The sequence below is a fragment of the Dicentrarchus labrax genome, unplaced genomic scaffold (assembly GCF_905237075.1).
Source record: "Dicentrarchus labrax unplaced genomic scaffold, dlabrax2021, whole genome shotgun sequence".
Lineage (NCBI taxonomy): Eukaryota > Metazoa > Chordata > Actinopteri > Moronidae > Dicentrarchus > Dicentrarchus labrax.
Window position 1 is genome coordinate 19,627,075 of NW_026136711.1, and position 21,821 is coordinate 19,648,895.

General features: G+C 40.5%; 1 protein-coding gene across 2 annotated transcripts in view; it reads right to left on the bottom strand.

Annotated features, from left to right (window-relative positions):
- Positions 1-21,821, bottom strand: part of srgap3 (SLIT-ROBO Rho GTPase activating protein 3) — a 59,343-nt gene that overhangs the window by 4,243 nt on the left and 33,279 nt on the right. The window contains exons 5-21 of one of the 2 annotated variants that reach the window (XM_051415191.1): positions 18,175-18,360; positions 15,833-15,961; positions 12,729-12,950; positions 12,489-12,590; positions 11,604-11,801; positions 11,269-11,353; positions 9,005-9,032; positions 7,424-7,454; positions 6,872-6,932; positions 6,173-6,250; positions 5,924-6,058; positions 5,246-5,351; positions 3,813-4,040; positions 3,576-3,649; positions 958-1,138; positions 652-801; positions 227-542 (exon numbers count right to left, since the gene is read on the bottom strand). In XM_051415191.1, coding sequence (XP_051271151.1) covers positions 227-542; positions 652-801; positions 958-1,138; positions 3,576-3,649; positions 3,813-4,040; positions 5,246-5,351; positions 5,924-6,058; positions 6,173-6,250; positions 6,872-6,932; positions 7,424-7,454; positions 9,005-9,032; positions 11,269-11,353; positions 11,604-11,801; positions 12,489-12,590; positions 12,729-12,950; positions 15,833-15,961; positions 18,175-18,360 — 2,310 coding nt within the window. Of the gene's footprint in view, positions 1-226; positions 543-651; positions 802-957; positions 1,139-3,575; positions 3,650-3,812; positions 4,041-5,245; positions 5,352-5,923; positions 6,059-6,172; positions 6,251-6,871; positions 6,933-7,423; positions 7,455-7,940; positions 8,044-9,004; positions 9,033-11,268; positions 11,354-11,603; positions 11,802-12,488; positions 12,591-12,728; positions 12,951-15,832; positions 15,962-18,174; positions 18,361-21,821 lie in introns of both variants that reach the window. The other variant, XM_051415190.1, reaches the window with a different exon arrangement.

The following is a 21,821-nucleotide window of genomic DNA, read 5'->3' on the forward strand; positions in this document are numbered from 1 at the left end:
GCTCTCAGATTGACAGCTACATCAGGGGGCCTGGCTCTGTTCTACCAAACCTTTCCAATCTGCTTACATACAATAATAACTTCACACTTCATATAAGTCTGGCACTGACACCACAGAACCGCCAAAAATAGATTATAAACCAAAAGAGATTACTTCTATTTCTTGGTATAATTTTTGTCATTTTTTTTCCATAAGTTTGCCTCTACCTGATATTTGCCATCCTTACCTCAGCCAGAGCTTCAGTCTCCAGTGATTTGTGGTCCCCGAGGCTGCTGTGACGAGTGGCTCCCGGCACTGGTCTCAGAGGGTGACCCTCAGGATAGGCCTTCCTGTCTGGGTAGTTGATGCTTCCCGCACTGCCAAAGGTGCCAAGGCGCCTCTTTTCTGGGCTCTCTATACGACCTTTGCTGATGGACACCTTGTGGGGGCTACTGGGACACGCAGCAGCCCGTGGCGGAGTGTCAGCCCCTCTGGTTGGGCTGTGAGTGTCTGTGCCACTCCGACGTCGTGGGATTGCAGCTCCATCAGACCGTAACCTTACCCTGTGGGGAGGGATCAGATCAGACCAACAGTCAAACAGAAAAACTCCTAAATAGTATTCAACAGAACCTTTTAAACAAAAAAAAAGGTGTTTATCTTAATTATATCCACCTCCCCATGACTCCTCCAAAGTTGTAATCAGGTGATTGTTCACATGGTGATGGGGCATCATTTTTGGATGAACTCTTATCATCCAGCAGTGGTCCACTGCTTGCTTCACTATCTGCTTTCTGGCTGAGGTTATCTGAGAAAGCATCATCCCTGAAAGAACAGAGGCACTGGTGGTGAGCATATTGTACACACACTGAAGTACATGTATTCCTTCAGTAATTACAGTAATGTTGGTTGACAGCTTCACAGATAGAGAGGATTACTCGACGAACAACAGCTACTAAAACAGATTCTGCTGTTACTCACAGGTCTTGTACTACTATGTACTGATGTGGGATGAGGCCGTCCACACCATTGTGGCGGCCCTCCCACCAGTCTTCAGACGCTCTGTGATACAGAAGCAGAGAGGCTCCCTTCTTGAAGGACAGCTCCCTGGGAGTGCGTCCCACGTAGTCGAACTTAGCGATGGCCTCAATCTGTTCAACCTCTGAAAACATAAATAGGCAAAGAAACATCAACAAAAAGCTTAATAAACTGCTTAATAGCCTCAACATGGCAATGATCACATTGTAGGTACAGATTTGAAAGGCTAGGCTGTTTTTTCCCTGACTTGATCAACAAGATTATTCACAATCTGGCTTTTATTATGTAGTACTAAAACAAACAATAAAAAAAAATCAAGCAAGCTTTGAATAGGTGCTTCTAATACAGTTTTTACTGCATTTACATCATTGCTATGATGTTATCTCCAAAAGATTAACCCAGTACATCTCAGTTTACATTATAAATCCCTCAGACATGCTACAGAGATACAAAGCTGAAATAAAACAAAATAAAACAAAAACAAATGTATGTGTAGTCATATTATACTTAAAACCTAAAATACCAAACACAATTTTAATTTAATTGCAGCTTAAACAATTATTGAACTAGTAACTACATGAGAAACAGCAACTACTGTAAAGAACACCTAGTTGTCTCTGCAGTGTCTTTCAACAGACCAGCCAGCAGGGGTCAGTCAGAGTTAACTGTATGATTATCATCATGGGTTTTATTTTTAAAAACCTACCACCAGGGTGAAAAGACCCTTATAGTTGGAGTGAATGAAGACTGAAAGCAGTTTTGTTCAAATTTGGTTTCAATTACAAAGTAATAGAATAGAAAAGGTACAGTCATCACAACTTGCTTGCTTAGTTCAGTTTAGCACCAGCTTGTTTTTCCTCCATGAAAGTTGAACTGCTGCCAGAGGACACCAACTGAACCGACTACAGAAACTACAGTGCAAAACCAGAGCCCATAACGTCACATAAGAGTATTAAGGCCAACATGAGCAGACCCTAGAGCAGGCAGCCAGCCTTTGTTGTCTTCTCCAAGTGAGAGCAAGAAAAAAGAGAAAGAGTCAGCACTAACAAACACAGCTAACAGTGCAGATGAAGCTCCGAGATAGGGTTAACCCAGTCTGACCTAACACGCACCATACTTCATAGACCCATCCTCTGACTACTCATTGATGGCACAGACAGACAGGAGATATTATTTTGTGTGTTATATGTGTTTTGGCTTTTGAGCCTGGCCCAGTTATGTATTCAAAGCTCAGAGGAGAATTGGGGAAATACTGCACAAAGGAGAAAGTCCCAGGAGAATTGCTGACTAACACTGAACAAAGAGTGAGCAGAGGAGGAGGGAGAGGGGGAAGGAGAGAGAGGAGAGAGACTCTCTCTCTCTCTCACACACACACACACACTCACACACGCACATACACACAGAAAGACAGATCAAAGAGGCAGTGCTGCATGCCAACACTGTTTACTCAACTTGCCTTCAGCTCCAAAACATCATATAAGCCTTTGCAATCATAAGCTGTTGCAGAGCAAACCTCACTCACCTCTCAGTCAAAAGCACTTAATAAGAAGTCTATACGTGAGGCTTTCTTATCCACAAAGACTACTTAAAATCACATCACATACACGTATATTCTCATGTGAAATCCATAATACTATTTTTGAAGATGTGAACTTAGTCAAATCTTAAAAAAAGCTATTTTATATTTGTCTCTGAACACAACTGTAGAATTTGCTTCTCCATAAAGGACCAGTGTGTAGGATTTAGTGGCATCTAGCGGTGAAACAGCAACTCTCTGAACACTGCTCGCATCTGTATTTGATGACCTGGGAATGAGAACGGGCTGTGAAGTGTGTAGGAGAAACTGCAGTGGGATTTAACTTGAGATATTGTAAAAGTGCTGCCAATATTTTGAATGCAAAGTCAACTGAAATGGTTATAACAAGTCTAAATGTATACTATAGTATAAGAGAACATAATGGTAACATATTCCCCTAGCTCTGATATTGACTATAGTGCACACAGGCAAGACCCACAGTTCACAAGACTACCAACATTAGATGCAGTAAATCAAGAAAAATGGTCTGCGTGAAGAAACAAGAGCCTTGCTGCGGCTCCTTGAGGCTATATTTAGGAACAGCTGTGCTTTGAGCTAAATGCTAAGGTCAGTATGCTAACATGCTGATGTTTAGCAGGTATAATGCTTCATGTACACTATCTTAGCGTGTTAGGATGCTAACATTGGCTAATTAGAACTAAAAGCAAAGTTATCAAGTTATCCTCACATTACCCTGAGGGAGACATGAATATCTGAACCAAATTCAGCTTGTCAGGACATTTCACTCAAAATGTCAACATGCTGGTGGTGCTCGAGGTAATCTCAGGGAATCACCAAAGTCAGTGTAATTCATCCACAAGGGACCATATATGCCTGTGCCAAATTGCATGGCAATCCAATTGTTGATGAGATATTGGACCAAAGTGAAGGGCTAACACTGCCATCCCTTGAGCCATGTGACCAGGCTGAAGACATACCTGGGTAATAACAAAGCCGCTTCATAAAAAAAAACACATGTACTGACCTTCATCACTGGTGTGCGGTTCAGTTCCATTGTCAGCCTCATCAATAGTTCCTGGTTCACTGTGGGGGCTGTCACTGTTTGAGCAAATGCAAAATGTCACATATGTAGACATTGGAGCTTTACAAATATTTGATTTATGAACAATAAGCGTGTTTACGCAAGTGCTTAGCCGATAAGAGTTGACAGAAGTGTCGTATCAACATAACTCTACTTTGTTCACATCTAGCAAATACTCACCAGTACTCCTCCCCCCCAGTCATGCACTTTTCGTACACTGGGCCATCCAGCTCACGTTGACTGGGAAAGATGACTTCATTGTGGATAATGATGGTCTTAATGACCTCATTAACATGTGCCTGGCACGCTACAGGATCCTGGCCGTCTGGGATGGGCATCAGGGTTGGACCAAAGCAGATTGCCAAATTGTATGAATCCATCATGTTCTCGTCACTGTACTGGGAGAGACTGAGGGACAGAACATTGTGTGTTTTTTCCTTTGTCTACAAATAATATTGAAACAACCTTTAACAACATCAGATACTGTATGTATAGACTGAGTTGTTGACTAGTGTTAGTCTTTGTATTGACAGAACTGTCAATGAAAGTGGGAGCGATAAGGCTAAGATCCTGTTTTGTATTTTTGTGCTTAGGCTACGCTTTTATTTATATTTGGATAATAAATTATGTAATAAATCATTAGATTGATTGCTACATTGTCAAACCTGCAATAACAGTGGAAACAATTGGTGAACTCAGTACTGACATATTATCTCCTTTTAAGTTGATATGGCAAATTTGAGATAACTATTGAGGTAAATATCTATCTGTCTCTTTAGCTGCTAAATGTTTCACTATGTTCATATTCTTTTAAACCAGAATAGGCTATTGCAGGCTGGAAAACCAAAACGCTGAAATATGCCATAAACCCAGAGTTTAGGGGAATTACTGAGTCAGTTGATAATTCTCATCAATATTTGTGACCCTGTTCACATGCAACTAGTTACGTGGTCCATTGTTAATATGAAAATATTGATTATAACGGCATTAAGTTATGAAATAACAATCCCATAATGCCTGAAAAAGAACTATGTAGCACAGACCTGCTATAGAGTCACTGGATTCAACTGAACTCAGTTTTGACATGCAGTATTACATGCTTGATTGCAAAGCACTGTGATCAGCTGAACCCTTCAACAGCACATGCCACAACCGACTCTTGGTAACCAAATCATTCAGTGCTGCAAGAGGAAGTCTAAATCAGGGTTAGGGTATGAAAGGGCAGAAGAGCAGAGACCTGGGGTATGAAATCAAACTCTTTGTTCTGCAGGCAAAGCCAGTAAAAGGAGTATTGATAACATCCATTATAGGAGGACAGGTATACTACTTCAGTGAGGAACGAGTTTCCGAGCCCATAAATAACTTCTAAAATACTGCAGACAGATGTGGGCATAAGAAGCAGGATGTTTTTTCCAATATATATATATATATATATATATATTTGGATCTTGTCTTTTCCCCTGACTGTAGCTATTCTATGTTTGTTCAATATGGATTTTCCCCACTAGAATAGATTAAATTACGGTACATCACTAATGTCTGTGCAAAGAATGAACTAATCTCTACATGCTCTTCGGTATGCACCAGGACCTGTGGCTGATGTATTTACTCACTGGTTGAGAAAAGCAAACAGGTATCTCATGACGATTATGATGGTGCGAGGAAGAGTCACAACAATCTGCTGGATGTGATGCGCTCTCTCAGCTCCAGATTCCAGCTCTGAAACACAAAGGACAGAAACAGAGAGGTGTTACAACAGTGGTTTACACTGCAATACACAAGACACAAATATAGCTTTTAAATTTTTATATTTATTTATATATATATATATATATATATATATATATATATATATATATATATAGGCACTGAGCCTATAACAACACTGTCCACTAAAATATAATATAAACCAGACCTTTGCAAGGAGAATTGATCAAAGTGTGCAAAAGCAAAAGCCAGAGAAGACTCTGAAAGCTGTTATTTGACACTTTAATAGATGCCCCCTCCTGCCTTTCACCAGACCCCTAAGGCAGGCTGAGTGATCAAACTATTACTGTCGAAACAGCGGGGAAATGATTCTGTGGTGAACTCGCACACGGCAGACCGATGTGGCCCACACTCTTCTCTTCCTACTGGCTTTCTGCTAAATATCAGTCCTGGTGTTAAGATTGCTTCCATGTGCTACACTGCATGCCTTTCTCTTCTTCAGTAAGGCTGCGTTTAAGAAACTGCAAGGTGTGTCCACTCACGACGGTAATGACTTTGAATATTTTCTGCTGTGCGTGACTCACTGATGGTGGAGATGAAGTCCAGGAATCGCTCCTTTGGAAAGAGAGGGTTCTCGAGTCCTCTGAAGTACAGCTTCAGTACCCCTGCCACTGAGTTGATATCATGCTCATTCTGGTCATCAATCAAGGGATCTTCACCTGATGGAGAAAAATAAATGTGCTTTCAGTGGTGAGATAAAAGATGGTGTTTATCCTGTTTAAGCATTTGTGACATGAAAAGGGGGAATATAATGCCATCTGTCTTTGACTCACCTCTCTCAAATGAGTTTTTAATATCATTGACTTCCACCTGTGATCCTGGCACGCGAAATATGCCCTGCTGCTGCAAGCCTGAAAGAAATACAACCCAGAATTTGGAGATTCAGAGTTATGCTAGCTACTACTATCTCCAAACCCCAGTACCAGCTTCATAAAAGCCCACTGGAAACACATAACACAGAGCAGGAAATGTAATCTGGTAATGAAAAGGAGATGCGTATTTTTCCATGAGAAGGCCCCTCAGTGAGGCTGCAGCATATGGTTTCAGTTAGAGGGCTCCTAATCAGTTTTCTGGAGTTTCATTAGGTCCAGATCCAGGGGAAAGGCCTGCAGCTACAGCAATGAGCTGAAGACAGATGTGAAGGTAGACAGGGAGGAGCTATAAAAGAGAGGGGGGTGGCTGAACTGACTAAACAAAGACCAATGGGACTTTCATAACTCTACGTGTGTGATCTATTGTTATGAGCTTGTCAAATCACTGGCAGGCAGCTGAGCACCTCAGAGACTGAGGTGGAGAGCAGAGCAGGTCACTCTCTGGACCTGCGGCTATTCAGGGAAATAGATTGCTTCGTCCAATAGCTGCTGTCACTTCTTATGAGGCTGAAGGAGTTTTCGAAGGACTTCAGAGTTTGCTTTTTTTCCCTGCCCTTTCACTCAGAAGGAGCAGTAACAGCAACTCGATGCCAGACTTACCGTATAGATTGATGTATCTGACACAGCTTTCAACAACAAGTGGGATTGGTTGACCTGAATCCTGAAATGAAATTATGAGAAATTTAAATAAATACAGACAAGAGAACACAAATAATTTGCAAAAAAGAATGTATAACTAAAAGAATAAATTATATATAGTATTTTGTGTAACTTTTATACAGTGCCACCATCTAAATAAACAAACTATTCTCCTTTGAATCCATACAAATAACAAATCCCCTGTTCTAGTTTACATTAATTAAAGATATGCAAGACAGGAGAAGTCTAATGCTCCATTTCACCACAACCAAATCTAATGCCTCATAAACATCTTGATGCTTCAGAAACATTTAATTAAGCAAATCTCATGAGCAGTGTAAAGCAAACAAAAACACAAAAAATACAAGCAACTGTTAATAACCTGATGTCACAGAATACAGCAGCATGCAAGCGTAGCCTGAGCAGGAGCCAGTATATGTCTACTATTGTTCAAGGGCTTTAGTGCTTTACTGCCCTTGTGCCCTGACCTATACTCTCCAACAACAGTGGTACCTGAATGCGGGTACGGGCATTCCTTCTTCCTCTGGGACAGAAAGCAGCAAAGCACAGAGTAGCAGAGGAAAAGAAAGCAGAGAAGCACAAAGTTAGAAAAGCTTGGATGACGAATGACCCCTCTGGAGGTTAAAGAAGGCTAAGCACAGGGACTGGCGATAGGAAAGCTACAGAGATGCAGTGATGGGTTGGGTGCAGTGAGGGGCAAAGCAGACCCACTGCTGTCTTCCACCTCACAGTCGTCTAAAAAGCGACTGGATTTAGAAATAAAGCCAGAGATGGTAAATTGTTCTGGAGGGGAATAAAGAGACAGCTGACTGCCGCTCTGTCTGTACGGGCATGGAAGGGAGGAGGAGGAGGAATAGAGGTTAAACAGAGGCGTTATATGATCAAGGGCAGCTGGAAGAGGGAGGAACAGAAGGCCAAAGTGAGGAAGAGAATGAGAGTGAAGGCTCTAGCTGCCTTCCTCTCCTGCTCCACAAGGGCCGCTCAGTCATACACCACCACCATAGGGTACCTTGATGAAGGTCTCCATATTGCCGTTAAACAGCTTATGGTTATACATGGAGCGTGGCCTAGGCTTCCGCATTTTCTGTGGTTTAGGGGGAAGGGTGGGGGGCCTGGGAAATGATAGACAAAGGAAACAAAAACACCATATTCTGTGAAAATTGTAGAACCGAACATGAAGGTTCAAAAACAGGTATTTAACAGTCACTAAAACGGGGCAGTAAAAAAATCCTCTGTTTAAGAAAAATAATGGAAAAAGTGAAGAATCTTTGTTTGAGAGAAACATTCATTAGAGAGGTCTTTTATCATTAAGGCCTGATAAAAGTCTGCCTTTTAATTACAACAGAGGGGTTGGGATTTACAAGGCTGTGGGTCGGATCTTCAATAAAACACTTCTTGACTTACTAAAAACAAAGCACACATTAATGAACATTATCAACAAGACCAATGAAATCAAGCCCGCCAGTTGGTATCATGTTGTCAGACAGAAAAGTTCAGCATTTAACTGGCAATGCAAACAAACCATAAATTGATACATGTTGGAACTTTATTACATAATTCCTTACTCAAAATACAAATGTAATAATATTAATAATCATAATAATAATGATAATCATTATTATCATTATTATTATTATGCCATTCTACTAATGATAGATATTTAAAAAACACTGTAAATCATGTGTGCATATGTATACTGTCACAACCACACAGAAACATGCCAGCACAATTTCTTCAGTTAATTTTATATTTATGACAATCCTTCATGAAAGAAACCACAATACAAATATGTTGCAAGCAGAAGTGTGATTTTTGTAAAGGACAATAGCATCTGCAAAACCATGGCCAAGTTTAATAGTTTTTTATAGATGGAACATTAGTTTAATGTCTAAAACTCAAGATGGACTTTGTTTAGACACCGCTTGACATTCAGTGACTGCAATATTTGAAAAGCCATGCAAGGTAGTTATATATATAATATATATATGAATTAAACATAATCTAATAATCTGAAAAAAATGTATAAGCAGATGCTTTATGGCTGAAAGACAGGGATCTCAAAGGACATCATACCTTGTAGTTCCACACTCGGCTCTTTCCCCTGTGGAAAGAACAAAACACAAGAGGGACATGTTATATCTTTGTGGTACATATTATACTGACTCCAGTGTCCATCGTCACTGAAGGGTTTGATGAGAGACAACATGACTATTGAGAGAGCGATGAATGGAGCAGTGCTAACACCATTCATTGGACAAAGCCATTGAACAGTCGTTGCTGAAACCTCAGGGGACCCAGAGGACCCTGTGGGGTTATAGACCTTCGCTCAGAGCAAAAGAAAAGGGGGGTGGCGACTGTTCTGTGTATATGTTGGGGAGGGAGGGGTCCATCAGTGGTGACACTGAGCAATGTCTGTGCTGGTTCACTGAGCCTTTTGTTATGGGTTTCCAACAACACACACATGTTATAGGCATCTACACTTAGCATTTTTAAAGAAAACACAAGTCTGCAAAGTCATCCTCAAACTCAGCTATACTATAACGCACACCCTTAAAACTAATCACAACAGCAAGTTAATTGAAATTTGACAGCTTTAAGACTGAGTATGAGTCTTTGTCTGCCAGTGACTGGATCATCAACTGGAAAGGAGTCAATGTACAAAAAAAGGCAACAATGGCACCAAAGCATTCCAGCATTATTTCTTTACTCCACCTAACAATGGACAGAAAGAGCAAAGGCTAACCAATTTCTCAACACATCATTCTGGCAGATGGGACATGGTCTCTGGAGCATTCATGTGAAGAAACAACAGCACATTTCCCAGACATCATTCCTCTGAGTGATAGCCCTGTCTACTTCTGACCAACCAACCTCAAAATTACACCCAGTTTCTCAAGCAAGTTTCTTGCTGATTTTCCTCTAATTTCATATCCAAAAGTACCTTAGTGATAGAGAGTTATGTATTCTATAAACATAAAATGTGACAAGTACAAATCAAATTGACTGAACAAGGGAATTGATGACTCTTTATCTGGGAAACAAGGGCTGGCAGATATCCTAGCGCCATCTTGCCTCGTGCCAATGCTTGACATCATGTTTTTATTAATACATGCAGCAAGATGTAAATGCCATGTGGCACTCACCAGTCTCATTTTGTTCCCTCTGTCAGGCTCGCAAACAACCACACACATACGCAGACACACTATCTTGGGTGGGAAGCAACGAGCTAATGAGAACGACGCAACCCTGATTGATCATCTGAATAATTAAACATGGGTGGTACCTGGAAACACCATATGTCGTGTTCATACACTCTCAGCTGTTCCACAGTGGACATACATACAGATCTGTCCAGACATTTATATGAACTATATTGTATATATATGTTGTATATTGTGTTTATGACTGCAAAAGCATGAAGCTTGCCACAGAGTTCAGAGGGAATCACAAGGACCCTTTGGGGTCCTGAAAGCTTGACAGAGCAAAATAAATTATTAAGTAAGATTTGAATTAATTAATTAATGAATCCAAGGTGTGAAATCTGAAAATATGCATGTGTGTTGCAGGGCCTCAGCTGTCTGCGCCTGATGCCCTTTTCTATTAGGTAAACCCCTAATGCAGGAGCAGCTGCAGAAATGGGCCTGGGTCTGGTCCTGCTGATTGATTGGGCGTAAACTGTTCACGGCTGAGGTGACAAGGGGACCCGTGGGGAAGGGAGGGGCCGAGGTAAGCCTTTCTCTTCCAGCCTGGAAATGGAAACCCTCCCTGTGGCTACACCATATAGAGACTAATTGGATAATACTTCTCCATACTAACCAATGGAGATAGAACCAACTGAGTTCTAATCATTGGTTTTTCATTACCTGTCTCCATTGTGTTTATTTTTCTATTTTACATTTTATTTTTGTTGAATTCATTTAAGCCTGGCAAAATGTTATTTATTGTCATCTTTATTGTATTTGTTGTTTCAGTTTATTATGTGAACCACTTTGGGCTGAATGTTTGTATGAAAGGTGCTGTATAAATAAAGTTGAGTTGAGTTGGATGAGTGGAAAGGTTGGACACCAAATAGTAGATGTGGATTGCTTTTGCTTTCGGATCGTTCTTTCCATTTGAATATTAACTCTCATTTCCTCTTTTCTTCCTGCTTCCCGAAAAAAAGCTATGTCTTTGAAGCCTCCTGTACCTCACTCCCTGCTGCTTATTAGATAAAACCTGCACACTATAACCCTAAAGGCAGCAATTTTACAGAGCTGTGGCGGGGTCATAATAACCAGGTAAAACATTAGGTCAGGCACACGACATTGAAAGACAGATGAAGAGAAAAGACTCCTTACCTTCACCCAGTGTCTGCTTCAGTAAGTCATGCTTGGCCTGCAGCTTAATGATTAGGTTACTGCCGTTCAGGTACTCCTTGAATTTCTAGACAGAGAGATGGAGGTAACAATGAGTGAGCAGTACTAATCCAGTGTAACATGAGCCCAGTCAAACAATTCAGCGTAGCACAAATCAGCATAAATTTGATCTGTTCTAGTTTTAATTTAAATTCTATTTCCAGAAATGATGACTGATGGCTTGCTTTTGAGTAGCAGCGCAAAGCTACAGTTCATAGCAGGGCGGCAGCCATTAACAGTTTGGGCTGATACATGGATCAAAATTGACATGAACTCACTGAAAAGTAGAACATTTCAGTCTCCTGTTGGTTCGCCCTCCTCTTAGCTACATTCAGCTTGCTCATGTAGGACTCGGAGGCCACAGACTTAATGGATTCAGTGGAGCGGCTGTGTTGGAAGGCATCCGACACGTCAAAGTCCTCTACCGTCAGCATGTCCTGCAGCGTTTGCATCGTGGCATCCAAGGTCTTTCTCACCTGCACAGATGGGGGAATATAGAAAGGAAAGAAGATGATAATTTAAGCACTATATCTTACTCAGTCTTAGCCATATTTTAGTCCCAAGCCTTGATGGAACTGAAGTAACTAATGGGCGGGAGTGAGTGATTTACAGCACTATTTATAACCAAGACAAATTGACCCCTGAACAATATATGACCTTGAATTGCATTGAAATGACACCAAGCAGCATCAGAATGTCAGTCCAGAGCAACCTGCAGGTGAAATTACTGAAGGGGGCTTTTTGTTTAGGGCTGAGATTGATCAAGCTCATTTCCAGTAATGGCATGGCTCGTCCATTATCCTGCAGAGCACAAGACACGGGGAAACAGGGAAGAGGCAGGGCCATTGGCACAGGAGAATCTAACAGGCCCTGGTTATTATCACCTCCATTTGCACCTTTGTGTCTGCAGCTCTTGATGAGAAGGTCCTTTCCTCGTCACAATTTCATATATAACTTCATAGAAAACACAACATTGGCACTGTGACAATCTAAATATATTCCCGGCTCCCACAGAGCAAGGGTCATTGGAGGGTAATTGCAATGAAAACAGATGGTGATGCGGCCCTCCTACTTGGCTCAGGGGAACATGAGACAGAGCTTTCTGTTTTTAGGGGATGGGGCTGAAGGTAATGGCTGGACACAGAGCCATGACAAATCCTCACCTCCTCATTCTCAATCTTTAGTGTAGCTAAGCGAGACTGCAGTTGGTGGTAGCGCATCAAGAGTTCAGTCTGGACAGGCTGCTGGGCGCTCACCTGGCATACCTGGAGGAGGACAAATGGATTAGAAAAAACAAAACAGATCCATCTGAAGCTTTAATAGTAACTTTGTGAAAAATACATCCACCAGAGTTAAAGTGAAACAAATCTTGCATGAAAGCTGCAACATTAAAAGCATCTAACCTCATCTCCCATGTGCGGCAGGTACTCAAAGCGCATTGGAGGGCAGAACACCTGGTTATGCATATCCATGATCTTGTGCTTGTCACTGCGGGAGTCCAGGTTGTCCACTGCATTCTCTATGATATCCAGTCCCTCGTGGCGAGATGTCTCCAAGTTGTACTCAGCAGATAAGTAAGTCCTGAAAGTGCGTGCCAAGCTAGCATGGTAGCCCAGGTCACAGCACTGTGGAGATAAAATATCTGATAAATAACCAGGAAAATACTTGTGGTAGTAGATGTGAGGGCATATTGGAAATAAGGAAAAATATATGTATAATATAATGTATATGTAATGTATTCTTAAAAAGTTAGTTAACACCTCTAATCACACGCAGTGCAATTGATGGTTGCACCTATAACCACACCCAACAGTGAAGTCATGGTGTACTGACCACACCCTGGAGAACGCTTTCACATCACTGCAGCAACATGGGAAGTTACACCACCTTTAATGTGATGAATTAATATAAATTTATCAGCGAATGTGGAGGAACGTGAAAGTGCAAATTTATATGGTAAAGTCTGTTACTTGAGCACCTTACAGTGATGTTCAGACCACTTTAATGGACTAATTCCCAAATTACTTCCTGCTACAGGTTACTTTTCAAAAATAGAAGTAGAGTTCACAGAATTACAGGAGCTAGCACAGTAGGACAGCAGGGATAATTACAGAGCCTTATCGCACAGAGCTGTATGAAGTAACCTAATTAAGCAGAGGATGGTAGTGAGGAGGTTTAGAGGGAGCTTGAGGCAACTGACAGCTCTGTGAATCACTAAGTAAACGCTCTTTAGCACTCTTTAGCACTGAGGAAGTAGTGTCTCTACTTTGGTGCACAAGCCTCATTGCACCACTCAGTCAAAGTGGCTCAGTAGACTAAAGACTAAAGAGAGAAAATGAATCTCTTTTCAAACAAGTGAGAATACATTCATATTTGCAGCAGCAGTCTGGAGGAGCAGATAAACGGAGGAAAGGAATATTAGATACACTCTGTAATACAAATACTGTTTTTTTATGTTCTCATTTTTTTCATTATAGTGATGCAAACTCAACATGTTCTTCAGAATTACACTTCAACAGTTCAAAGTCACTGATGCTGACAAAGCTAACCTCCTGCTGCATGAATGTCTGGTTTGATGTGTGGTGTGCAGTTACTCTGACATTTTAAACGGACCCCTTTTTCTCCTCTGCCCCATTTGGGGCAGCCAAACCAATCATGCTCACAATCCATTTCCCTGCAGCTCAGCAGAATTTGGAAAGACAGAGACCTGTCAGTTTCAAGACACTGGATCCATCAAAGCTTCCCAGCAAAGAGGCAGAGATAGCTATGAATCAGGCTCTCAGTATGTCTAGCTACCATTAACATATCAATGCATATAGCAGAGACATACTGTGTGTACTATTTCAACTGCAATTGTTTATTGCAAGTGATGTTCATTATATTATAGAAATCTCACTGAAATAATATCTTAGCATGCCTGACCTGGAAATGTGTATCTATCCGTGTGGCTAATGTAGTGCCGTATGGTGGGCTGGCCTCAAGCAAAAATGTGACAACCAGGCCATTAGCACACAGGCATGTTGAAGGGCTGACGTTGCCGATAGAAATCTGACTTTAATATTTAAGTTTTTGGTTTGAAATCAACAACCACAAAACTCACATTCAGAGCCATTTGTCACATAAACTCTGTGACACAGCATGCCTTAGCAACAAAGTATTACTATACATTTTTTACTTATCAACAGTCACAAAAACAAAACAATTGATTACAGTATGCAACAATGTAAAACCCAAGAAAGAAAGACGACACACTTAAAAATAAGATAAAAGACAAAAGACAGCAATAACTTACTACCACAACTACCTAATATACTATGCAGGACATTAGCGACCTTCTATGTCTATCTTAGTAAGTAAAAAAAAAAAAAAGCTAGTTTAAAGTTCATGCCCTTTTGTGTTGGCTGTATAAAAGTGTAACTGGAAGAAAACAACAAAAGAGACAATGAAAATTAAGTTAGAAAGCAAAAAAAATGTAACACACAGAAGAGGGAGCTATATGTCTGCTCAGTTAAAATGAATATATAGAGAATTTCTCCAATGATCATGTCTAAATTGGTCAATAAAGGCTTCTTCGTTTTAATGATCATCTGTTTGTCTGACTGGTAGCAGGTCACCCGGGGCTGAGAGCCCAGTGCCAACCACATTAACCGCATTCATGCTTGCCTAAACAGAGCCCCTGCTCACCAGCTGACTTTGACCGACTTCCAACCATTAGTGGTTTGCTAAACAAAGTCACCCTTTTAGACTCTGGTAATCAGACATCCTAGCAGTGCTACTGGTTCATAATTTGAATAAAAGTGACTTCATATTTAAGTGTTGGTTGCAAGCCTTTGGGATATACAAACTAGGGATTATTGTGGGTAATAATGAAGGGAATATTATACACTGAGCTTGAGTTTTCACTTCACCTACAGCTCTTTGAGTCAGTGTTATAAAGGCTGCTTTCCCTTCTCTGATCCATGAAAGGAGAGGCAACAGAAGAACAGACGATAGACTATAAAGGGAGAGCGAGTGTGCATCTTGGGTCGTGTTTTTCACTTGGTGACAGTTAGAGGCAAACGATCACAAGGACATGCTGTGTTTGTCCCAGCAGAGCTCCCAAAAGCAGCGTTAACAAAAACAAATGAATGAGGACGCGACCGATGAAGAGGAGAGTGGGAGCCTGAGCAAATATTCATTCTGTCAACACTGATGGAGTCCCTTGAAATCATCAGTCAAAAATATCCTTCTGTAGCTGCATGATACCACAGATAGCTGAACTAATATTCATGTCAGCAGCAGTCAGTCACCAGTATATCAGTGTTAACTTCGTTATGCAGAAATGAATAATGAAAAAATGATGGCAAATACATTTATTGGGACCAACAGAGCAGCTTGAAAACAAACAGCTAACAGGCTGAGAGTGAATGAGACATAGGAACAGATGGTGAGAAAAGCGACAGTGCTGCAGAGTCAGAAATCCCAGCTGAGAGATGTAAACAAACACATGTGCCTAGCGCATACTTACATCAATCATATCAGAGACGTCATGGATGTAATATTTTGCCACAACTGCATTTGTTGCTGCCAGGTTCAACAAATAGTCATTCCGGGCTTTTGTGCATTTCAGCTTATTCTCTGAGTACTTGGCTTGCCTCTGGGGAGGAGAGAAGAGACAGAGCAGATGAGGGGAAAAACCATCAGTGCAGGAATATCAAGCAGTAGGGAGGGTTTGCTGTGTGTGTGCTCAGGCAGCTGCAGCTTTGGGACCATCGGACAGGTAGAGATGGCAGGTAAAGTTTGGGGAAAACAGGCTCTAGAGGAGCTGCCTCTAGATGGTAACGTGTTAAATCGCACAGCCAGGCTTGCATTTAGTCATTGTTCTGTCTCTAAACACCAGAGGCTACAGAATGTGGATGCCCAAGAACTTAAAAAGGCTCCAGTTTTAGTTAGTTGCATAGTTTTATAATGTATTTATTTTATATATCTGTATGAAGTGTTCAGCAGTTTAGTTAAATGTAGCATTAAAGGAATAGTTTGAAATTTTATACACGTATTTGCTTTCTTGCAGAAAGTTAGATGAGAAGATCAATACCACTCTCATGTCTGTACAGTAAATATATAGCTGGAGCCAGCAGCCAATTAGCTTAGTTTAGTTAGTTTTGCATAAGGACAGCAGCTAGCTCTGTCCAAAGGTAACAAAGTCCACTTAGCAGCACCTCACACTTAACATTTTATATCTTATTTGTTTATTACGTACAAAAAGAAAGTGAATAAGCATATTTCCAAAAATATACTTGTTAAAGTATTTACACAGACTGCATATTAGAAGCCTTCATGACATTGTGTTCAATCATAAAAGTTGATCTCCAGTGTATATTCAGACAAATAAATTGTACTTAGAACAAAAGATAAAAAATATGAACAGATAAAAAACTAAAACAGAAACAGAATAACAGCATTTTCCATTAAATGACATACTGACAAAACACAACACATTGATGCTCGTGTAAGATGTGTGTAATGACAAAGTAGTTTAACTTTAGCAGTAAAATGATTCAAACACAACTCAGAAAAGCATTACTGCTGTTTGAAATACAACAAAAGCATCATAATTCTACACAGAGACACTTTGCTCATTATTTGACTTGTTTGTTTGTACATTTCCCTACACATGGACATTTTACTTCCAATTTCACAAAGCCATTATAATGTAAATTGCAGCAGTGGGTTAGAGGAAAAGATTAACTTTCATTTCTTCCTCTTCCTCCTCCAACCTGTTTGTAGGCAGAGTAATGAGACAAAAGCTTAGAAACAAGACACAGGAAAAAAGAATATTCATTGCCATGCTGTGTTATAAATAGTGTTCAGTTTCCAAGTCAAGCAACATCTCTGAGGAAACCAGCCTAAGGAGGGAGAAACGCTGTCGTCCTGACAGCCGTTTGATTTCCTGCGCCTGAGAGATAATGGGAGTTTCATTTGCATGGAGAAATTCCAGAAGAAGATCCAGAAGAAGAAATGCATAAGTGCATTTAAAGTACAGTGTGCTCCAGAGACCAAGAGCCCTACACTGCTGGCAGAGAAGACTTTACATAAACTAGAAATCCGCATAAGATGGAAAGAGAGTTAGGCTATTGGCCGGGAGTACTGCTGTTTGCTCACTGCGTATCTGGCTGCAGACTTACAGTATGCTCCTGAGAATCTCTGACACTATATTGCTGTCTGTCTACTGGTCCATCCCTCTCTCAGTCTCCCGTAGTTACTTAAACAAATATAGTTGATTCTACATTTACAGAACTAGACTCATCTAACCTCCTCATTCAGCTTTGAGGAGAAGCTGCTTAACCTGCAATAACTGATTTTTGTTCACTTGGGGCGATGGAAACCAGCTGTCAACTTGTTGGCATACTTTACATATCCAGTAGACATGGAGCAACATTAGCATTCATTTAGAGTCCAATTTCTGACCACCTGCTGAATGCAAGTCCAATATTCGCTCCCCTTTAAGCTCTGTTCTTGGTCTATACTATCTCCTGAGGGAAATATCTGACTCCAGCTGCTGAAGGTGCTGCTATGTTCACCAGCTAGTCACTAACTTTATCTGTTTGACGTTTATTGCTGTTTGTATTAAGTTTATATTAATAGCTAAAAGAAGCTATAAAGCTCTGTACAGCTGACAGGACCTGCAGATTTTAATAATTGTTTGTGTGTTTGTCACTAGTTAGACCCCTCTTACATGGCACATTGTTATTATAAAAACAGAGGTTGTAACAGCTGTAAATGTCTAAGCTAGCCTAAATACCCAACTGAAACTGAATGACACTACACGTGTAAACAACCACAACACTATCCATCCTTGAGCATACTCACTTTCTCTTTCATCTTCTCAATTTTCCTGACAAAGCCACGTCTCGGTTGGCGGTCCTCGTGGCGTAGGAGGTTAACGTTGAGATCTCCGGACTTACTGAACTGCTTCTCCTCCTGCTTTTCAGCATCCTTCAGCTTGCTCTCTGCGCTGATGCTCTCAGTGTGGTACATGTGGTATGTTTTCATCACCTGTAGGAGAAGCATGACAGATATTCAACAAGTGACAAAGAGGATACCTTGGTTTTATCAACAGTACATTCAGTAGCCACGGCTTAAATCAATGCATTATATAAAAATTTGAGCTGCTACAATAAGTTGATTAATTGTTTTTCAAGAAAAAATACCAAATATTATCTGGTCACAGCCTCTCAAATGTTCAGATTTGCTGCTTATCTTTGTCATATATGACAGTAAATTGAATATCTTTTGCATTTGGATTGTTAGCTAGAGAAAACAAGCAAAATGAAGACGTCATCAAACTGTGAACGGCTGTTTTTTTTACAGTTTATTAACATATTATAGACTAAATGATTCATCAGATTAATCAATAATAAATATTTATTGTTGCAGTCAAATATAAAATATTAATAGTGACTAGACTCATACTTTCTGCACTAATGCAGGGAGTATTGAAACTTACAGTAGAAAGGCATCATTAGTGTTTTTATCAACAGCTATAAATATGTAGCAGTGGCCACTGCTGGGAATTGTAAAAAGACAAGTAAACAAGGCTGGATTCAGTTCAGTCCACTCACAGAAACTTTAAAAGAGGCTGTTTTTAAAGATGGATCAACTTGAGAGGGGATTATTTCTCCAATATTGCCATATAGACGGTTTAACAAGCTTCTTTTTTCGGCCAAAGGCGAAAAAAGGCAAACCACAAAGACAATTTTGTGCATTTGTGCTCATGTACCCATTCATACAACTACTCATACCTGTACATTGACTTGCAATAGCAGTACTATAGTGTTGACACTACAATATGCTAACCCAGATGTATCAACAATAAGGAAATAAACAGGAAAGATCACATCTTTCATAGTCCTCAGTGTCATTTCCTTCCAAAATCTGGTTTTATTTTAGCTTTTTCATGGTGGCCTGGTGGATCAATTTGGGCGTCAATACAGCAGTAACACAGATGTCACTACATGTGGAATATTTTAAATGAATCCAGGGGCCCAGGGTTGTACGTGGTTTAGTCTTGGCTGTCAAATCTCACCCCCTCATCCCCTCCTCACTGTGGCTTTCCTGGCCTCTACATCATTTCCACAGTAACTCTTCATCACCCCAGGCTTGTTCGTTTTCAGCTCTTTTGTGCAGCAGAGTGACACCATTGTTTTCTGTGTTCTCTGCAGTTACCTCTTCACTTTGATCTCTTCTTAGACACCCGCACACCCCACACACCCCACTCTAACATGGTGATGACAAGACTGTAGTGACAGAAAACCCTCGTTAGACAAGACAGAAGCATCCTCAATCTGTCTTAACTCATCCCATGTGCTCATTGAGAGAGTCTCTCCTCTTGGAAGCCCATTTTTAAGCCTCGTAAAGGAACGTCCAGATGTGAGCTGCGTCTTCAAATGTCTCAAGCATTCAGACTTTTCTATGAACACCTCGGGATGTTTAACAGTCAACATAAACAGTAATTTATTTGCTTCCTGTGATCAAGTAAGTACTGCTGACTTGGTGCCGAACTTAAGGAGTAGGGTTCCTTTCATCTCCACGAGAGCCTCTCATCAACATCACATGTTTGCCGTTGGGTCACTCGCGACTATAATCTTTCACTGACCTCCAACCCTGATAGTAATGTTATGCAGTGCTGCCACTTGAAGCCTCTATTTATTCTCACCTCTGTGTTGGAATAAATACTACTCCTCTCCAGGCAGTCTCAGACAACAACAAGAACAACAGAGTGACAGAGAGCTGTAAGGCAAACACCTGAGAGTTAAATAAATACACCAAATAAAAGCTACTAGTCTATTCTCAGAGTGACAAAGCTCAACATCGATGTAGCTGCTCCAAGAGGAGAGAAACTAGGCTAACACTCTGTTCCTCCCCAGGCTGTCAAACAGTTTCTTTCAAATTCTACTGAAAACGTGCTAGATTTCCAGCCAACTTTGAACCATCTGACTACAGGACCTCCAGCTAAAGACACAAAGTAATTTGCAGGAAGACTAAGCTTCAGCTGTGTCTGCAGGAGGTGTGTGTATAGTTGAGTCCTCTGATGACAGCCTCGAGCTATTTAACTCCTGAGCAGAGTCTCTGAGCTGGTGAAAGAAGCCCAACACTGAGAGGAGGGCTGGAGTTTTTCATAATGAATGCAGGACCAGAAGTAGATACTTCCTTTCAACATAAATCTAAATATTATCTCTAAAATCTTCCACATTCTAAGTCAAACAGGGATTGTAGCAATATCATGGTAAAATATAAGTGGGGCAAAGGTTTAACTAAAACATAAGTCCAGTGAATGCAACAACTTGCTTTCAAGAGGGTCCTGATACAACATTTAAATAGGCCAAATGATATTATGGATATTTTTGAGGAGGTTAAAAAAGACAAATCATGCAGTTTTTTTCCCAAACATCCAGCAGCTTTAATATTTTGATATTTATTTTGCAGCATTAACATGCAAAAAATAAATGTTGTTAAATAAAAATATATAAAAAAATATAAAAATAATGAATGAATGAACTACGAGTGGATACATGAATGAATGAAAGCTACTCCAGCACCCAAGCCTCAGAGAGAGATTTTCAGTGTTGCTGTTAACAAAAGAATAATCGTGTATGAGACTAAAGAGCAGACATCAGACATAAGGTGGTGGATCAGAAAGATAAGATAAGCTGAAGCTTTATTGATCCCAGTGGGGATATTAAGTCGGGGTAGCAGGAAATTAAAACAGGTTCAATCAAAGAAAATGGAATTTCACAGAGATACGTTGCTGACTCTTCATACATTCTGGCTTTTTGTTCCCAGTTCTCATTTCAGGTTTGGTATCAACGACGAGCCACAGGCAACAGGATCCTCGCTCTTGCTAATATTCCTGCTGCAGCGTCATACTTTCAACAATATTTGAACAATAGCTTCAGCCCACAGTCTTACATCTCTCCCTTACCTCTCACTGAGCAGCCAGGGACCCAAATGGGATTTCACAGTTTTCTTTCAGCAAAATTTGTTTTGTTGGCAGCCAGTGAAAACTGTTAGAAAATACCACAAGGCAATCACCATGTGGCCACACTATTGATTTAGCTATTTCTGTACAATTAAATACTAACAAGGGTGCAGTCATGAAAAACAAAACTTTGTTTTCCTCCAGCAGACAGTGTTACTCCCTGCAGAAGGATAAAACTTTCAGTCAGTGCACTGTCAGACCTTCCCATATAGGTTATGATGGTATCTGGGAAAGTCCTTTCATATAAATGATGCCACGTCAGCTTCATTTGTACAGTCATTAATGACAGTTGGTCCCAAAGAGCTTCATGATAGCAACATTATGAGGACAATGAATGTGCCAACCCTTCACTGAGATTGACTGACACAAAAGCATGGTCGCCATGCGATGGATAAGGTGAGAAAACAATTATTAAGTGTGAAAGTGCTTTATTGACTAGCATGAAATCATTAATTTTAAAGGAAGGGATATTTGTGTG